The sequence below is a fragment of the Podarcis gaigeae genome, assembly GCF_964106915.1.
Source record: "Podarcis gaigeae genome assembly, chromosome: 10".
Lineage (NCBI taxonomy): Eukaryota > Metazoa > Chordata > Lepidosauria > Squamata > Lacertidae > Podarcis > Podarcis gaigeae.
In genome coordinates this window covers 65,747,547-65,767,472 of record NC_139686.1, presented here as the reverse complement: position 1 = coordinate 65,767,472, position 19,926 = coordinate 65,747,547, and the positions used below count along the sequence as shown (strand labels likewise).

The following is a 19,926-nucleotide window of genomic DNA, read 5'->3' as shown; positions in this document are numbered from 1 at the left end:
ACTTTTCTTGCAAAAGGTCCCAGACTCAGTCTCTCTGTGGCATCTCCAGATAGGACTCTTGTCTTGTTTCCTTGGAGTGCCTCTTCCAATCAGAGATGACAATACTGAGCTGGATAGTCCAATTATGTGGCAAGGTATGCTACTATCTCTAAGTTGCAAGAGAGAAGCAGTAGGTTTCCTGGCTCTTCATTTAGCCCTTGTACTCCAACCCAGAGATCTGGTTGGAAATTTACCCATGCTTGAAATTAAATATGGCTCTAGCCCTGAGTTAAAGGAATGGGTGGAATATTCAGAAGCCTCCTGGTTTCCTGCTCTTGCAGCCGTAGGACAAACTCTGGAAGACAGAGATTTATTTTTATTTTTATTTAGCTTTCTCTGTGTGTATGTGCGTGTTGGTAGGAATCTTGCATTATGTACTTGCCCAAACCATCGGAAAAGCTTTTTTGTACATAAGGAACAATCACTGCACGCCTTAACATAACTGGTTAATGAAGATAGCAAGGCTTAAATTAAGAAGAACAGGAGGTTGATACATGGTGACAAATATGCTCTGCTAGAACAATCTAAGATGGAAAGAGGGTGTGAGTGGGGTGCGGGAATGTTAAATGGAAAAGTGCTTTAATGAAAAAGTGGAGTGATAAATAATATTTATGTTAATCATCCCTGATGTTTGCTTAAAATATGTGAGGTTGGAAATATTTATGGCTTGGTTATTAGATGTAGCCAGTCAACCGGAAAATATGGCTTTATTCTCAAAGGATAAGATCTTTCCTCCACCAGCTACTTAGCTTCCCTGCAACTTCTGCACCTGTCACAAAGTTAAGCTGATGATAACCAGCAGCCAGAAAAGCCCGTTGGCAGAACGGAAAGGTGACTGATCTGTGGTTTTAATAAGTTTATTTATTTAGCAGTCTTTACATCCCACCTAGTGATTGAAATCCTCAAAGCGGTTTGCAATGTACTTTCAGCATGTTAAAACAGACAGTGAAGCAACCGTCACTGCAGCATGGCACGGGTGTGTACAAGTCACATGCACACAAACACACATTATCTGATGGTCCGACAAATGCCATTTGGGACTTTCTCAGTGGCTGGTGCTGCTGTCTCTCAGAAACCCAGCCCTAGTGGCAGACTCAGGGTGTGATGGGGGAATATAGATGCCTCCCTTCCAGTTCTCAGATGTTGCAATCAGTTAAAGGTAAAATCTCAAGCAGTGCCTAATGGGAAGAGAAGGCAAAGTAAAATGCAGTAGAATCAGAGCTTGATCCATTAGTCCCCAGTTCTCTCTGTTGTCAGAAAAGCAGGGCTGGGGGCTTAGGTTGTTTTACAGTGAGGACTGAACATGCTCAGTGGGCATGAAATGCCAGCTGACTAGGTTTTTTTTTTTTTTTTGAGGGAGGCAGTGAGGAGGAAACATAGGGTGGATGGGAACTGGCTGGAACCCTATGCAGAAGCACTCCAGCGTGCAACATTTGGTTGCAGTATCCTACTTGTATATCCATGCCTCAATAAGCAAAAGTACAGCATCCATACACAAAAGAAGAGGTATGAGTAGACTTGGAATCACTCAAGACGTTTGCAGAGTATATATAAAAAAATGGGAAAAACCCTCTGAGCAGACCCATAATAACTCAATGGCATTGAGTACCTGAAAAGGGGAAAAAACATTGGCAACTGAGTAGAAGGTTGAGGGGAAGTGGAATAGAATGGAATGGCTGGAACAGGACTCACACACATGCACATATATGTTAGATAGAACGGTCTCATTGTTTTTTCAGTCATTTTCATAGGTTCCTGGTTCATACTGGGAAGCTGCTTTCCCAAAGAATGGAAGTGAGAGGTGCCCCTAGGCAAAAATTGAGCCTAAATGAAGATTTTCATGTAGCTGAGATTTTAGGTATTCAGCCACCCAACTCTCTCTCTTGTTCTCAAAAATTAAATGATTCTGAATACGCATATTACTCTGTATCAGATCCAATGGTCTCAGGACTGCTGGATTATATAACCCTCCTGAAGATTGAAAGGGGGAATGATTTTTCACCAATCCTCCTGCATCTTTCACCTGCTGAATCTGCTTTATAGGGTTGGGAACCCTCCAGAACAACATCAGAGGTAGCGCAGGGGGAAGGAGAAATTGCCTTTTCCATTTTGCCCTGCAGATGATGAATGGAAGGGAATTCTTTGGATTGAGCCCTTTATTTCTATTAATGTTAATGCATACAGTTTTAAAAAAATATCTATAAACAGTTTTTTCTTTCCTAACCCCTTTCTTCCTCTGTTGTTTTCTATTAAAATACCTCTCTTTTAAGGACCATGATCTGGCAAGTTCTGAAAGGGTCACTTAACATTGGTGGATGTCTCAGAGTTTCTGCATTCTTGATTTTCAAGTGAGGACAGAATTTTATCCATAACCTTACTGGAATAAATCCTCGCTCTGGGCATTTGTTTTTTCATTCATATATTGTGAGGACCACATATGTATTATAATAAATGTAGGATCTTCAATATAACCTGTTCTTCTCATCTTCTAAGGGAATTGTTTTCCAACTCTGTGGATTAAGCTTTCAATTTCAAAGGATTTGTTATTTTACAATATTTATAAGAAATGTGATTACAGTAATTCAGTAAAGCTGTTTTAAATCGCATGCCAAGCATTACAGGAAAAACAATTTTAATTACTTTTCTAAGGTGTTTTAAAGTTGGATGATTTAGAGGCTCAATTTTACAGCGCTAGAACTAAATTCAGCGTCTTGTATGAAATAGCAAGCCCTTTTCCCAACCTTATGCTGTGTGATATTTCTGCATGTTTTATGGAACTCAGCGGTTCAGTGTTTTACCAGTAGATTTTACTGCCTCATTAAACCATTGTATCGATTGAAAATAACTTTGTCTTTTGGGGAAGTTCAGCACGAACGAAACTTATTTGAGGTTGAACTAGAATGGCTTTTTTCTTTTCTTTTTGTCTAGTAGTTCCATATTTTAAGTCATAATGGACTTTTGGAGAAAGGTTAAGCTAGGAAACCTTGATTTTCAGTGGTGATGACCAAGAAGGGCTTTCTGGAGTGTCAGGGGTAAACAAGTAGAACTGTCTCATGATTGTAGATCTTTGTAAGGAGAGGAAGACAAAGACTATCAATAGGAGGGTTCCCTAGCACAATTCAAAGTGTTGATGCTGATCTTAAAAGCCCTAAACTGCCTTGGCCCAGTATGCTTGAAGGAGTGTCTCCACTCCCATCGTTCTGCCCGCACACTGAGGTCCACCTCCAAGGGTCTTCTGTTGGTTCCCTCACTGCGAGAAGCGAAGTTACAGGGAACCAGGCAGAAGATCTTCTTGGCAGTGGTGCTCTCCTTGTGGAATGCCCTCCCATCAGATGCCAAGGAGATGAAGAACTGCACAACTTTTAGAAGACATCTGAAGGCGGCCCTGTACAGTCATACCTCGGGTTACAGACGCTTCAGGTTGCGTTTGTTTTGGGTTACGGACCCACCGAAACCCGGAAGTACCGGAACGGGTTACTTCTGGGCTTCGGGGGTTGCCCGTGCGCAGAAGCGCCAAATCGCAACCCGCACATGCGCAGATGCGCTGCTGCAGATTGCGAATGTGCATCCCACACGGATCACGTTCACAACCCGAGCTTTAAATGTTTGATGTTTTATTATGTTTTTATATTTTGCTGGAAGGCACCCAGAGTGGCTTGGGAAACCCAGCCAGATGAAAGGGGTATTATTATTATTATTATTACTATTATTATTACATTCAGTAGTTGATGATGGGCTGGGGTGGCAGTGCTCACCTGCACTCTGGTCAGCTGTGATGCTGGTGCTTATTGGGGGGTAGAGGGAGAAAGGCAAGGTCTATATGTTGCAAACACACTGGCGTAACCAATCTGGTTATCTTGCCAGTGCCAAACTCTGGTTCTCTTGTACCTTGCCAAACTTGCTGCCGCTTTGCCCCTACCCTTATACAGTGGTGCCCCGCAAGACGAATGCCTCGCAAGACGGAAAACTCGGTAGACGAAAGAGTTTTCCGTTTTGGAGGTGCTTCGCAAAACGAATTTCCTATGGGCTTGCTTCGCAAGACGAAAATTTCTTGCGAGTTCCTGCGGTTCCCCCCCCCTTTCCTCCCCCCTTTTTCTAAGCTGCTAAGCCACTTATTCGCTAAGCCTAAAAGCCGCTAAAAGCCGCTAAACCGCTAATGGCGCTAATCCGCTAAGCCGTCAATGGGCTTGCTTCGCAAGACGGAAAAACCGCTAGACGAAGAGACTCGCGGAACGGATTCTTTTCGTCTTGCGAGGCATCACTGTAGCTCCCAGTAGGCAGCAGCAACACAACCAGCTTAAGGTCAGATAAGTCCTGCCACCCGAGCACAACATCCACTGCTGCAAATGAGTGTTACAGTACTGGATGCAAGTCAGTACTGTATGGTGTATGCCAGTACTGGCAATGGCATCTAATGACCATACAAATGAACCACCCTTGCAACGTGGGCTCTTCTCCCCAAGTAGCTTCACTGTCCGGATTATCCTGCTAGTTGTTAAGGCTGGTTTTCTTAATGGGCAGCTTGTCTCTTCTCCTAGATATCCCCTGACAGTAGGATTGCATGAAGTCTAGGTGTAGTGATAGGAAGGCAAACAGCAGGTATTCAGCTAGACTTCAGCCTGTACCAAAATTGCTTAGTTACAAAATCTGAGGCAGTTAGGAACTTGGCAAAGGTGGGAATTTAGAGAAGCATCTGATGTAATGAAAGAAACTTTCTTAGCATCTGGAAGCAGGGTGTCATTTTTAGCAAACACTATTTCTTTATATTCTACTTAAGAATGGAGTATGAAATGATTATGCTTCTTGGTACCAACACACAGTGCATTTTGCATAAACATGTTATTTAATAAGCCTGAACACACATAAATCCATGGTATAAAATATGCATGTGTAACTTTTTTTTTTAATGGAAGGACCTGTATCAGCACATTTTCAATAGGTTAGTATAAGTTTTTTTTAAAAGTGCTGAGAAGACTGTTAAACGAATTCACCCCTTATTTCTTTTGATACAAGAACTATTATTTCTTGAAGATTTAGCATAATTTTATTATCGCAAACTGCTGTATAAGTATTTTATGAAAAAATACTTTTAAGTCTGAAAGATGGCAATAATTACATCTGCCGAGTCATTCATTACATCTGCATGCTTACTATCAGTGAAATGGAAAATTTAAATTTGGAATTATTGCCAGCCAAATTACCTTTATCGGTGAAATAACATCTGTTCACAATTACTTATAAAAAAGGAGGAATGAATCTTTTCAGCCTGTGCATTTTCGTTTTGTCTCTGAATATATTATAAAATAAATTGCAAATAAAGCTTTGCACTTAGTGGTCCATTTTTCAACATGTTAGGGAGAAATAGAGGCAAGCCCACAGGAAATTCAGTATGCTTAAATTTGTATTTTTTTTATAAAGTGATTTGAAATATGTTGCCCCAGTTTGTAGCTTTTCATTATTTTCAAAGGCTTTCCAATAATCCGAAGTAAATATGTAGCGGCTGTGGAATATACTATTTATGAGTAGCTGCTGCATTTACCTCTGAGTAAATGCTTCAATTAGCTTGAAATAACTTCTAAATGTAAAGTGATGCAGCAAATTTGTCAACCTACGGTATTTGCGCCAGCATATGACACATTCTTAAGCAAGTTAAATGCTCCGCCGTATCTCACTGCTTTGCGTTTCCTACTATATTTGCTAAGGGCAAATGTAGGCTTTTCTCATTCTTCGCTTTGAGCAGCAGTTGCTGATTGGACAATGGCCTTTCTGAGTCCTCTGAGACAAGTGCAGTTCTATCAGTATTGGCAGGTACACATTCAAGACTCGCTGCATATATGTTTGTGCTCTATAGCACGCAGGAGTGTCAACATGGCCTCGCAACCGTGGGTGCCATGCGGCGTGCATAGCCGTGGCACCAAAATTTGTGGGTTCCTGGCCCCTTCATGGGGAATTTTGTGAGTGCTCAGGCACCCAGGGAGTTGGCACCTATGATAACATGTAAGGGTTGCATGTGGGGAGTAGTGGTTCTTCTCTCTCACCACTATACAGTTTCTTTGTAGAGAAGGTGCTGTGCATTTTAGAAATTTAAGATAAAATCCCCGGCTTCTGTGCTTCATATAGAATGTAGTAAACCCCTTCTTAGTGTGTGTGTTATTTTTGTCTTGCCTTTCTTCTTAGAAGTGTTGGCACACCAAGAGTAAGGGGCGCTCTTTCTCTGCTAAGCCTAGTGGTCCACTTTGATGGCAGGGTCTACAAAGGAAGATCCCTGGCAAAGTGGACTTGGCAGCCATTGCTGATCATCTCATTGGCACTGTCCGCAAAACCCAGCTCTATCAGGGACCTGCTACACTCAGAAGCTCTGATAGGGAATTGATCATCATGAGACTTGCATCTGGCGCCATGTTTAAGAGGTGTCAAATGCAAGCCCTGCTTGCCAAGATACAATCAAGAATGCTCTGCAAGGTTCCCAATGCTTTTTGTGCAGCTGGGTCTCGACTAACCTCATATCTGACACCAGGTTTTTAGCAGGTGGGTGTAGCTTGGGGGAAACGGCTTCACAGGCCAAATTAGAAACCGTGCCAAACCTAAATGGGCATGTAGTTTGTAGGTTACCCACTGCTGTCTTAAATACTTAGGAGAAGATGGAGAAACCCATTGAGAAGCAGTGTAGGGGTAAATTGTAGTACCGATTCATCAGAGGCCAAATCTCCCTGTGCCTCACCACCATTCAGTCACAGATCTACCAGAAATTTTGGTTGTCAGATTGCTTTATTTATTTATTTGGAATATTTATTTGAAGGAGGATACTCGATGCTACTTTAATTTTAAAACACACACGCTCACATGAATCATAAGTAACTCTTAACTCCCCATAGCTTGTTTTTAGTGGTGTGCATGCAGTGAAAAGAAAAAGAAATTCTGCCTTTTAATGAGAGATTTTTTTTAAAAAAAGATAATGTATTCACAGCTTGGTTTTTAAGCTACAATTCTATCCTGTGTTCATGCAGCTGACACATTCTAAAATGGCAAGTTGACAATGTCACACAATCACATCTTAACATTTAATACTAAAAAAAAAAAAACAAAAAACACTAGGACAAACTTGGGACTAAATCAGTGTGCCAGAAACAAGTACAGTGGTGCCCCGCAAGACGAACGCCTCGCAAGACGAAAAACCCACTAGACGAAAGGGTTTTCCATTTTTGGAGGCGCTTCGCTAAACAAATTTCTCTATGGGGTTGCTTCGCAAGACGAAAAAATCTTGCGAGTTACCGCGTTTCCCCCCCTTTTTTCTGCCCTTTCCCTAAGCGCTAAGCCGCTTATCAGCTGTTCCGCTGATAAGCCGCTTCTCAGCTGATCGCTAAAAGCCGCTAGACCGCTAATAGCGCTAATCCGTTAAGCTGTCAATGGGCTTGCTTCGCAAGACGAAAAAACCGCTAGACGAAGAGAATCACGGAACGGATTAATTTTGTCTTGCGAGGCACCACTGTAACTATATTGAAACTCTGCACTTGCAGTATGGTTTTCATTCAGTTATTTAAATATATGGAAAATATTCATCACAGAACCTGTTAATAGATCCTTTTGAACGTCATCTACAATGCTGGTGTAAAATTTACTTGCTGTTTCTATTTGGGCCTCTTTTGGAGGAAATTGTTTGCTTATATAATGTTGAATTTGGGGTTTTTGTTGTTTTTTTTAAACTGCTTGTGATTAATGCTGCATAGAGCCCTGTTGGTAAACTTATTTCAATTTTTCTCTTTCAGAGCAAGTGCACAGACACTTAGAGCAACACGAGGTGAAATACCTTCAGTTTGCTTTCCGCTGGATGAATAACTTGTTGATGAGAGAAGTTCCCCTGCGGTGTACCATAAGGCTTTGGGACACATACCAGGTGAACTGTTGCTTTGAGCCCTCATTATGGAGCACAGTGCTGTTTGAAGCCGCATGCCTCTCCCGTGTAGACTTGATTTAAGAAACGGAGCTGGCCGATTTCTGTTGAGCTTCCGAGTATTTGACATTCTTGATGTGCATCAGCCTTAGATATTTGAAACTAAAGTTGATGAGCAAGTTTGCCTATGGTTATCTGCATTTAGTGGAGGGAATAAGAGTCTCTTTCAAGATCACTGCACACCCATATGATTTTGCCCTCATCATGGTTGAGCAAGTCCTTGGAGATGTCACCTCCATGTGCTGCAGCTACCAAGACGGCAAACAGATTATGAGAAGAGGGTTTAGAGCAGCACAGAAAATGCCTCTAACAAAATACAGTGATTCGTTCTTTAACAACAAGTCCCTTTTGAGGTCTGGAGCTTTTGGCCTTAACCCCTAATCCTAAACTTAAATGAAACCTAAATTTCTCAAGTACACTTCCTTGTATCTCCCTCGTTTACTCTGGCCTTGCCTTCCCCGACTTTTGAAATTTGGATTGCAATCTGGACTGGTTTATATTACTCTGTAAAGTGCCATGTATGTTGATAGCACTACATTTTAAAAAAACAAAAACAGCCTCAGTTCTCAAAATCAATGTATATATTAATTGCTTGGCACTGGCCAGTTGATGACACAAATATATCTCCGCAACAGATAGCCTGGACTTAGGGTTGCCATGTATCCTCTTTTTTCCAGGACACGTCCTCTTTCTGGGATAAAATTTCTTTCTTGGTGGATTTTTTTAATTTGCCAAAATGTCGTTCTGCATGAGACATAGACATAACTGGTGGTTGAAGACTTGCTTTCCTCTACTCTTTTCCTGCCCCCCTCAGCAATATATCACAGCTTCTGTAGTCTACATATAGTAGGGGTATTTAAAATGAGAGTTGTCATAGCGTCCTCTTTTTCTCTCTTCAAAATATGGCAACCCTATATATGCCCCACATATATTATGAGTACACTATTAAAAATGAGCTCTCTTCCATGGCTGCATATAGGAGAGCTATATATTCCAAAGAAGGCTCACAAAAAATCTTGTGTCATTGACATTTCATTTTATTTGAAATGTCTGAACCACCACCCGCACATACATTTCAACACAGCTAAGCAATATGCTAAACAACACATATAAAACAATCAAAATACAATGGTACCTTGGTTTGCAACCGTAATCTGTTCTGGAGGTCCGTTTGTAAACCAAAACAGGTTGTAACCCAAGGCACGTTTTCGCCAATGGGGCCTCCCAAAATTTTTTTGTTCATAATCCAAAAAATGGGTTGTAATCCAAAAAAAGTTTGCAAACTGGGACACGTACTTCTGGGTTTGACATGTTTGTAATCCAAAACATATGCAAACCAGTGTGTGCAAACCAAGGTACCACTGTATACAAAAAGGCAGTAAACTATATGCCTAAACAATAAATCTGTATCGGCAATAAAAAAGAATTAAGTATGGAAATGTTAATTATTGGTTTTGTCCTCAAATAAAGATCTTAAGCTTGTCATCTGAAACCTAAAGCGTTTTGGCTCGAACAAGCCTTCTTCAGGGGTCTATCTCATTTGTTTATCAGTGGCTCAGAACCCATCAGTTTTAAAGGCAGGGAGATTCCATAGGAGCTTTGCTGTGGAAGGTCATTAAAACATAAGAAACAAGGGAGATAAACCCATGAAGACAGCTCGTTGGAGCTGAAACGCGTTGGGCTAATATAACAATAAGCTACCATTCTTTCCAGCATCTCTGAGAAACAGTCCCCCTTTTTTGTTCACATTTTTGGATGCTTCCATTTCTGTGTGTTTCCCTGTGAAATCTAGCAAACCCCTCTCAGAAAAGAATCTCACAATCTAGGCACCATTACAGTCAAGGCTCCATCCTCTGCATCCATTCGGCTCATGTCTGGGAGTGGGGAAGTAGGATACAAAATAGGACCTCCAGAAATAGCCCAAGTGGATAGGCAGATTAATATGGGAGAAGGTGGGCTCAAGGGATAGGAGGGGTATTTTATATGGAACTCTGTAGTTTTCTGTTGATTAACTCTGAATTAATCTTTCACCAAACAATTCCATTTCTGCCATTCCCCATGCTTTCTTGCGTACCCCAGCTTTAGACTGAAGATGCCTACTAATTGGCAAGACCGGTCTGTTCATGAGACGAGTTACATTAGCCTCCTCTTGAGGCTTTCTATTCAAAGTGGGAGCTCCTGATTATTTCCAAAAAGAAGACTGGCGATTATTATTTCAAATACAATATTAATTAAAATAATGCAGTCTCCAGGAAGTAAACTATTCAGATTCTGTACAGATTAAATCTTCATACTTGCAGCAAGTATTTTGCTTTAATGGTGGTGGTCAGTGGTTCACTAGAAAATGAAACAAGGCAGTGGGGAGATGTATTGCATTTCCAAGCATTTGAAGATTTCTGAAAGATGGCATGTAGGACAAATCTGAACTGTTAGTCTTGGTTGTTGCAACCTAATATGTGGTTATTAAATATCCAACTGTCTTTCCCAATTAGCCAAATAGACTCGGGCATTCTCAACTAGCTTATTATTTTAATGTGTCTAAATTTTATTTCATATAATTTATTAGAGGCATAGTAAGTGTTGATTAGTCTAATATTGGGTTACATGCGTTTTCCCAATTAAGGGAGCTGAACATTGTTTAATGGTTTAAGTCTGTAAGTAGCTGTAAAGGTGAGCACTGGAATAAAAATCTCACTCGTAAACGGAAAGTTAAAACATTCAGCAGCTAATGACATGGAAAATGTAGTATATAAATCTGAGTATAACTATATACAGGTGCACAAGAATGCTTGGTTGTGCTCCTAAAGAACCATATTAATCTGGGGGAAAAATATCCCAAACAAATCCCCTCCCCAATAGAGATGTCTTTGCATGTCTTCACATTTGAACTTTTAATAAAAGGCAAAGTATGAGCATATATACACAAACTAAGTCTTTGTTAAGGTCTGAAAATGATCCGAGCCTCATTGTCCAATAAGCAATGTCTTGCTACTGCTCCCAAGAGAAGTGGTTTATTGTCTTCTGCCTTATCCCCGTAGTCTTGCTAACCCTGAGCCCTTGTCGAGAGCAAGAGTGGGAGTGAAACAGGAAATCCCAAGTGGCTGAAGAGAGGAACTAATTTCATGTCTTCTGGGTTGGTGGCTGGAATAACCAGACATGCAATGTTACTTCTTCCTCCTCCCTCCTCTTTGAACTATGGGGTGTTGAGTTTTTTTAATGCAATCAAGCGTGGTCCTTATATAGTGTTACTGAGGCTGAAGCAAGGCAAGGGAGTGTAGGTGGCAGGTTGAGCAGAAGGCAGGTAACCTGAAAAAGAAATTAATATGTATCTACTTACCCAGATTTGCTTCCTTAGCAGCAAGCTACCATTCTCTGCTCTATGCAAGGATCTCTATGACCACCTCCTGAACAGATAGGTTGTGCTGGATTGCGGTGGAGATTGCATAAGGTTGAGTAAGTTTAGAAGAGGGGTCAAAATGTTGACAGTAATGTTCCTAAACGGCCATTATTGTGCATTATTTTAAAAGCAAAAAATAGAAGAATATTTTTGCTGAAAGAAAGGATATTGTAATTGGGGATTGTTGCCAAAATTAAGTGTGGAATAGAAAGCTTCTAAACACAATCTTGCAACAAAAAGATTCCATGTACGTTATTGTTTTTTGTTTTTTTGAGGCAGTGATCCTAAATACTGTTGAATCCCATCCTTTTATTCCATAGCCTAGTTCTGTTTTATAGCAACTTACAATTTTGCTTGGCATAAGCCTCTTGGCACAGCAGGAAGAATGTGAAGCTAATTTGATTTTGGGCTTGCATTTCATCAGTGGAATAACAAGTCTGGGGTTTAGAGTTATCCTCTCCCTTCTCAAGTATTCTTGTGATTTTGATTGTATTGTTCAAAGCTTCATTCCATCTTGTCTGTCTGACATTTTCTCCCTAGATGACTCTTGGCAGCTTCAATTTAAAGGAGTGAAAGTACTCGAGATTCTTCCTACCACTGTCTCTTCCCTCTCCCCCTTCTATAATTTATAAAAGCAGAACAGCCCTTTCTGTGGCTGAAGTTCATAATCCGGAGGATCATCTTGACTGTTGCATCACATAAGCTATCACATCCAAGTTTTTTCTTAGTGCTGCTGTTTCTCTCTTTTTTTTTTAAATATTTTTTTATTCAATTTTTTAAACACATACAAAAAAGACAAGCACAACACATAATAAAGACAAACTAGAACAAAAACAAACATGTATGATTTCACAATCTTATTTTCGTATACCTTCTTTCATCCGACTTCCCCATACCTCCCTTTCACTGCATCCTTATTTTACAATTTTTTAGCAACCCGTCAATCCATTTATCCATTTAGTTCCCTTTCATTAAGTTTTCCTTAATTTATTAGTTACAGCTGTAATTCTCTACTTCTTACCCCTTGACATCTAACCCTCCTCAATTTTACAACAATTTTTGAGATACATTTTAAATTTCTTCCAGTCTTCTTCCACTGTCTTTTTCCCCTGGTCGCGGATTCTGCCGGTCATCTCTGCCAGTCCCATAAAGTCAATCACCTTTGTCTGCCATTCTTCCAGAGTAGGTAGTTCTTGCATCTTCCAATACTTTGCCAGAAGAATTCTTGTTGCTGTGGTAGCATACATAAAAAAAGTCCTGTCCTTCTTTGGCACCAATTGGCCAACCATGCCCAGGAGAAAAGCCTCAGGTTTCTTAGGAAAGGTCCACTTAAGGACTTTCTTAATTTCATTATAGATCATTTCCCAGAAGGCTTTGATCCTCGGGCAGGTCCACCAAAGGTGATAAAAGGTACCTTCCGTCTCATTACATTTCCAACATTTGTTATTGGGCAAATGATAGATTTTTGCAAGTTTGACTGGGGTCATGACTGGGTTATGTGCTGCTGTTTCTCAGTCACATTACACTTAGTGCTGTTTCTCAGTGTTGACTTTGGAGGGGGGATGTTTCCTTGATATAGCATAGCTTCATATGAATATCTTTCTTTTTGTTAATAGGGAAGCCTTAGTTTTGTTACACACTAATCAGGCAGTACTTCCAGTGGCACAGTAGCTTCTAAGCATGTTCAGCCTAATTCAGTTTGTGTCATTTTTTCCATATGGGCTGTAGGTAATTGATGATACACAAAAGCTTTTACCTGGGAGTTGTAGGTGTCGACAGCTGCTTCTATGTCTTTCCTATGGTAGATAATTCCTGGTTACCAATCTAGGCTTGTTGATCTGTGTTTTCACTCTTTCGGGTGAGTAATTGTAGTCTAAGGAATGCCAGATGTGAATATTTTTGGTTGTCAGTCCCTGTCCAAGCCTAATGTGGCTTCATCTTAGATCTTTACTGTGGTCTTGTGGATTTTGTGGTGTGTTTGGGGCAGAAGCACGAAGCATGTAAGTATGCTTAGCAGTCGGTGGGCTTCCTGTATAAGGTAGTGCTCATATAGCTATGTACCTGCAGAGTGGTGTACAGAAAGTGAGCCCTTGGTTGGATTCTTCTATAGTAAGGTTGAACTTCGTGAAGTCCTGCTAGAATAGTACAGATGCTTTCTGTCCATGATGTCCATGACTCCAATGTAATGTTTTTATCTCTGATGGAAGAGCTACTCTGGAAGAAGCTGAGAAAGTGGTGTTCAAAGTCAGCCTTGAAGATGTTGGCCTACTGTGGAACTGGCTCATGCCAGTGCCACTAATCTGAACATGCATTTTTTAATTTATTTATATTCGTTTTATTGTTCAAGAATGAAAAGTTACAGTTGTAAAATCGTACAGTTACATATTAACAAATTCAAACTCTGTGTTTATCAAATTAAGTGAAACTATACTATATACCCATGTGGCTTCATCCCACCTCAGCTCAGCATCCTTTAATCTTTAATATATCTGGTCACTGTTGATTTTACTTTATATTGAATCATCTTTACATACTTAATCTAGGCATAACAACATATTGTCTTTGGAACAGTGTTTTTTCATATAACCCTCAAAACATTGCCATTCCTTCCTCAAATTCTGGTTAGATTGATTCCTTATGGCTGCCGTTAGTTTGGCCAATCCTGTAAATTTGCATAATTTGTTTATCCAATCCTCCTTTGTGGGGATGGTATCTCCTTTACAATTTCTTGCCAACAATAGTCTGGCTGCGGCTGTGGCCTATAGAAATAATATTTTATCATCTTGTCGGATGTCTTCCCCTACAACGCTCAGTAAGAATGCCTCTGGTTTCTTTTCAGTTGAGGTTCTAAACATCTTTTTTAATTCTTTGTGTATACACCCCCCAAACTCTTGACTTTCTCACAGCCCCACCAGACACTGAACATGCATTTTATTCCCAGAGCTGGGTTAGTACAGAGACATAGTGTTTGGAAATTCATTAAGAGTAGCCACTTGTGAGTTGAACGGGACAACTGATTTTTTTTTTAATCATCCTGCATTTGTTATTAGGCAGAACAGTGCCCAGATTAGGCAGAACAGTGCCCAGGATTGTTGTGATACCAACAAATATTTTTTGTGTGCTGGAGTAATATATATCACTGTTATTTCTGAGTGTTTGGGTGTGTGTACAGAGACACAACTACGGCTCGGGGGAGCACTACCCGTACCTGCTGAAATGCACAGTAGTCTACAAAAGCTTATGCCGTAATAAATTTGTTAGGCTTTATGGTGTCACAAGGCACTTTCCATAATGTTGATATGTAGCAGGGCAATTCCACTTCAAAGCAGCAAATGATGTTCCTGACTCTGAAGAAGTATCTCAGCAGGTACTTTGACATTGTGTGTGAAAAACACCTTAGCAATTCAGGGTACAGTTTCTGAAATGTTATGATTTCTATAGTACAAGCAGGCGTTTTTTCCCCCTCAAGAAAGAGAGAAGGATGTGGGTGCAATTGCCTATAAGATACATCCGAGAGACTAAAATTAGGATAGCACCTAATAAGGTCCCATTTTTTGCAAACATGTTCCAGATTGTGGTCAGGACCATCCATCTTTTAAAGTAGCCTGTGACACTGGGGGAGTTCTGCTTCTGCCTATCAGTGAAATCCATTTCACCACTCCTATGTTACAGGGTTGCAGAATAGATGTGCAAGATCTCCTTTATTCTAACCCATGGCATTTTCAGGATTCAGGAGGCCACAAAATCAGATTAAAAACATGCTTGCATTCCATACCCATGTACATTGAATCTGGGTTGCTCAAAGCTCTGTACTGCAATAATATGCAAATATATTATTAAAGGAAGTCCACCTAGCATATATCTAGCAACATGCTGAATTGGGGGGAAAATTACTGCAGTGTTATTTCTAAATTGGCAGGGTACATTGTTGGTACTCTTTTTCTTCTTAGGCAATTCAGAGATCTTTAAGAAGCAGAAAATTTAGTTTTGAAGCCTGCTTCCACAGAAACATTAAAAATGCAACTTCTGTCAGATACGCATATATGTGCTAATTCAAAATAAAAATAAAATAAAGCTACAATCCAGCTCCACTAAGTGGGAATTGGACCACTTAAATGGGATATTGACCTCACCTTTGTTCCATCAGGTCCGTTTGGAGTTGTATGACCTTCATTTCAGGAAGTTAAGATGAAAAGGCATGATGATGCCACTATTAATTTTAATTCATCTGTGGATGCTGCTGTCAGTCTTTCCCATGGCAACAAATGGTGCCAAAACTGATTTGCGTTAATTTAATCGTGCTGGTATAGGAATCTCTCTTGCATAGCCCCCACATCCAAATATCCACCAGGGATCGGAGTCGGTATAAGAGTATTTTTGTGCTTTCCCCAATGCAAAAAGCAAGGATGTGACTCTCGTCACTGTGAAATGGGTTTCAGAAGAAGTAATTGTTACAAAGGTTTAACTAGCAAGCGGATGACAAGTTTTTGGAAAGGACCAGGAAGAAAACCCCTGTTATTTAATGTCTATGCAGCAGTGTAAAAATGTAATGATTAAAATTCATTTGACCTTAGTGAGCTCTTCAGAAGTGATTCACTGGTACAAAAGGGGAAAAAATGTGTGGCAATTTTTGATCTGATTTATAGAAACATACTTTTTTGAAAAAGTATAATAACATTAACTAAAATAAGTCAAATATTAAAACCTGTTCCACATTGCCTAATCAGCTCTAGGCTTCCTCCGTTGAAGAGCAATTGCTAAGAAGGTTTGCCCACAGGCTATTGTGGTCTTAAATTGTTTCACAGATGGTACACTTAAGAGCTTCTTCTGATTGATATTATTTATTGATTTCTTCCATTTTTATGCTGCCTTTCATCCTCATGGAACTCAGGGGTTCCACCCAGGCACTGACCAAACCAGAAGACAGTGCCAGATATTGGTGATGTGAAATAAGCAGGGACTCCTCCAGATATATCAGAACTGAGCTATTTAAGGATGTTAAAATTTCATCCAGCATCTTGAACTGAATCTGAAACATAGCATAGGAGCCTTCTCTTTGGGTTGACAAGATGTTTTGAACTACAGTTCCTATCATCCATGACTATTGGCTGTGCTGGCTGAGGCTGATGGGAACTGTAGTAAGAAGACTCCAGTACAGAGTCTATGCAGAAGCTGCAGTAGCGGAGTAATGTTTAATGATCAGGAATCGAGCTTCTGCTTTGTATGAAATCTAAATCTTTCAAATTGAGAACATTCCACTAGTCCAAAGGCATGAATGAAAGTCGCTCAGTCTGGCAAGTGGTTTCCTTGGCAGCTTGCCCATTGCTTCCAAATCACCTCCCTAGCTCTCCCTCTTGTCATTGATGTTTGGTTTTTGGTCAGATATATGGATGAACTGTGGCTGTTGGGTAAGCAAGGAAGTTCATGGCTTGTCTTAAATGTAAGATCGATCTTGTCCACATCAGTTTTAGCTGTTTCTAATCAGGACCAGTTTTTAAACACTTTAACCCAGCAGAACTAGTCGTTTTTTTTGTGTGCATAGCTATAAATGTAATAGTAATGTTGCCTCTATAAGGCTTGCTGTCCTTGATTTATCATTTGTTTTCTATGGGTAATAGCAGATGCACAGAATCATGCTACATTTTATGTAATCTTGTGTTTCAGACACATGACTCTTCCTCCCCGGTCTTCAACTGGATTGCTTTAGAAACAGTTAGAATTCTAGTTTTTTTAACCTGCTGGTCAGCGACTCTTGTCTCCCTGCTCTTATTCCAGCTTGTTTTTTAAATAATTATTCTATCTTGCTTTTATAATTTTGCATTTTAGCTATTTTTAAACTGCCCTCTATGGCCATAATAAACTGATTGAGGGATTGCATAGCTATAAGCGCTGGAAATAAATGAGATTTCAGACACCTACAATACTACCCCAGTTTGCTTATCTCAATTATCTTCAATGTAGAAACCATGAAGGCTCCCATCCTTTAAGAAAGCATAAAAAGTGTTTGATAGTTTAGGAAGTATGATCTCTGGTTGAAATTCAGAGCATCTTATTGTTAATAGAATGGGTTCTAGGATTTTTCCTCTGTACTTTCTCAATTGCAAAATAAAGCCTGCCAGTTTTATCTCTGTTATGATGCTACATCAGTTTATATCCTCTCCAGACCCTTCTCTTTAAACAGTGACACGCTCTATTTTATATTTTATTTCTATTTTGTATATCTTCCTCAGCATCAGCACCTGAGAATTTTAATTTTTTAATTTTTTGTCATTCATGCATTCATTCTGCAAAAGCGAGGGAGTGTGAAAGGATGCCTTCAATTGAGTCTACTTATTGCTATTCCAACTGTGTGACTGTTTCCTTAGCAGGACTATTGAATCCTTGGCATTCATTCCCTCATGCGGATGTGATAACAGAATAAAGCAGCTTTACAGCTGGTTGCAGTCAAGTAGCAAGGCCATTGTAAAAGCTCACAAGAAAATCACTGATGAATGCCATTACCGCCGGTAGCAGGTTTAACAATTGGGAATACCTATATTTTTCCCTGGAGGGATGATCAGTTACTGCAGATGTGTCTTTCTGATATTCTTAAATGGTTTATAAATTGCAGGATGTTTGTTGGAGAGGAATCTGCAAATAACAATTTACTGTAATGTGTTTTAAGAAGGGAGGAAATATTATATAAACTTGTCATTTCTCTCCTAACGCTAAATGAAATGTCAAGTTGTCAACCTCTGTTTATTCTAAAGGGGGGGGGGGGCAGAAAAGAATAGAATTGTGGATGCTTGCATTCTTAGCCAACCATATTATCCGACAATCTCAAGTTTAGAATACAGTGGTACCTATGGATGTGAACGGGATCCGTTCTGGAGCCCCGTTCTCATTCTGAGTAGAATGTAACACGCGACTGCATGTCTACGTGTGCGCGGGTTGCGTTTTGCCGCTTCTGCGCATGCGCGTGACGTCATTTTGAGCGTCTGCTCATGCATGAGCGGCGAAACCTGGAAGTAATGCGTTCCGTTACTTCCGGGTCGCCGCGGAGCATAACTTGAAAATGCTTGACCTGAAGCATATTCAATCTGGGGTATGACTATATTGCTATATTCCAAAGTGGAAGATGCCTTTGGACTTCATTCCAGGAACATCAGACCTTTTGTGAGTCTAGAAATGTTCTTTTCCAATTGAAACAATCTTGATTGGTGAATGAGCTTTGTTGAAGGGCTATCAGAGGCAGTTGCTTTTAGATTTATTTGAGCCTGGAATTAACCGTTTTAATTTCCTCTACCTAGACTAGACTCATAAAATTATTTCCCCTGAAAGTTTTCTACCTTTCAGAGGGTAGGAATTTTTGATGACAAAAAGTTATTCAGAGTTTGTATTGTCTTAAATATTTAACTTCTATGGTGTGGTACTTTTTTAAAAAAAACAAAAGCACTTGAAAGAATACTGTTAATATTTGATACCTTCAAGATTCATATTGCAGGTCTAAAATGTTACAACTTTAAAAGTTATTAGAAATAATATGAAAATGGTGTTAAGTTTGTAGCCCCTTCCAAGGCTAGGAATTAACCCTTTAAACCAGGGTGGTCCAGTGTGTGGCCCTCGTTGCCTTTGTGGCGGCCCTCAGCAACATTTGACACCCCTCCCAGCCCTTGCACTGCTTTCCCAAGGCTGCGAAAGCAAGGCACTGGTCTTTGGGAAGGAGGCTCTGATATGGTCCTAGAGTCTTCCTGCCTCCCTCTCAAAGCCTAGTTAGCACTTTCCCAGTTAGGACCCTGCTAGAGCCTCACACCTCCTTCCCAAAGCTCAGTACTTAGCTTCCAGCTTTGGGAAGGCAGCAGGAGGGCTGGGGTGTCAAATTTTAACTTTGCTACCCTCCCCCCACCTGCTGCATGGCATGGCAATGTGCAGCCCACAATTTCCGTGTCGAAATACACTTGCAGAGGAGAGCGCAAAGTATGGTCTGAAGCTCAACATCAAAAAAAACCTAAGATCATGGCCATTGGGCCCATCACCTCCGGGCAAATAGAAGGGGAAGAAATGGAGGCAGTGAGAGATTTTACTTTCTTGGGCTCCATGATGACTGCAGATGGTGACAGCAGTCACGAAATTAAAAGATGCCTGCTTCTTGGGAGAAAATCAATGACAAACCTAGACAGCATCTTAAAAAGCAGAGACGTCACCTTGCCGACAAAGGTCCGTATAGTTAAAGCTATGGTTTACCCAGTAGTGATGTATGGAAGTGAGAGCTGGACCATAAAGAAGGCTGCTCACCAAAGAATTTATGCTTTTGAATTATGGTGCTGGAGGAGACTCTTGAGAGTCCCATGGACTGCAAGAAGATCAAACCTATCCATTCTGAAGGAAATCAGCCCTGAGTGCTCATTGGAAGGACAGATCCTGAAGCTGAGGCTCCAATACTCCCTGGAAAAGACCCTGATGTTGGGAAAGATGGAGGGCACAAGGAGAAGGGGACGACAGAGGACAAGATGGTTGGACAGTGTTCTCGAAGCTACCAGCATGAGTTTGACCAAACTGC

General features: G+C 40.4%; 1 protein-coding gene and 1 long non-coding RNA gene across 2 annotated transcripts in view; one reads left to right on the top strand and one right to left on the bottom strand.

Annotated features, from left to right (window-relative positions):
• LOC310826606 overlaps positions 1–19,926 on the bottom strand; it is a 230,649-nt gene that overhangs the window by 158,676 nt on the left and 52,047 nt on the right. The gene's annotated exons all lie outside the window — the stretch shown is intronic.
• Positions 1–19,926, top strand: part of TBC1D22A (TBC1 domain family member 22A) — a 118,301-nt gene that overhangs the window by 64,494 nt on the left and 33,881 nt on the right. The window contains exon 11 of the mRNA XM_083701553.1: positions 7,806–7,933. Within this exon, the coding sequence (XP_083557679.1) occupies positions 7,806–7,933 (128 nt within the window). The remainder of the gene's footprint in view (positions 1–7,805; positions 7,934–19,926) is intronic.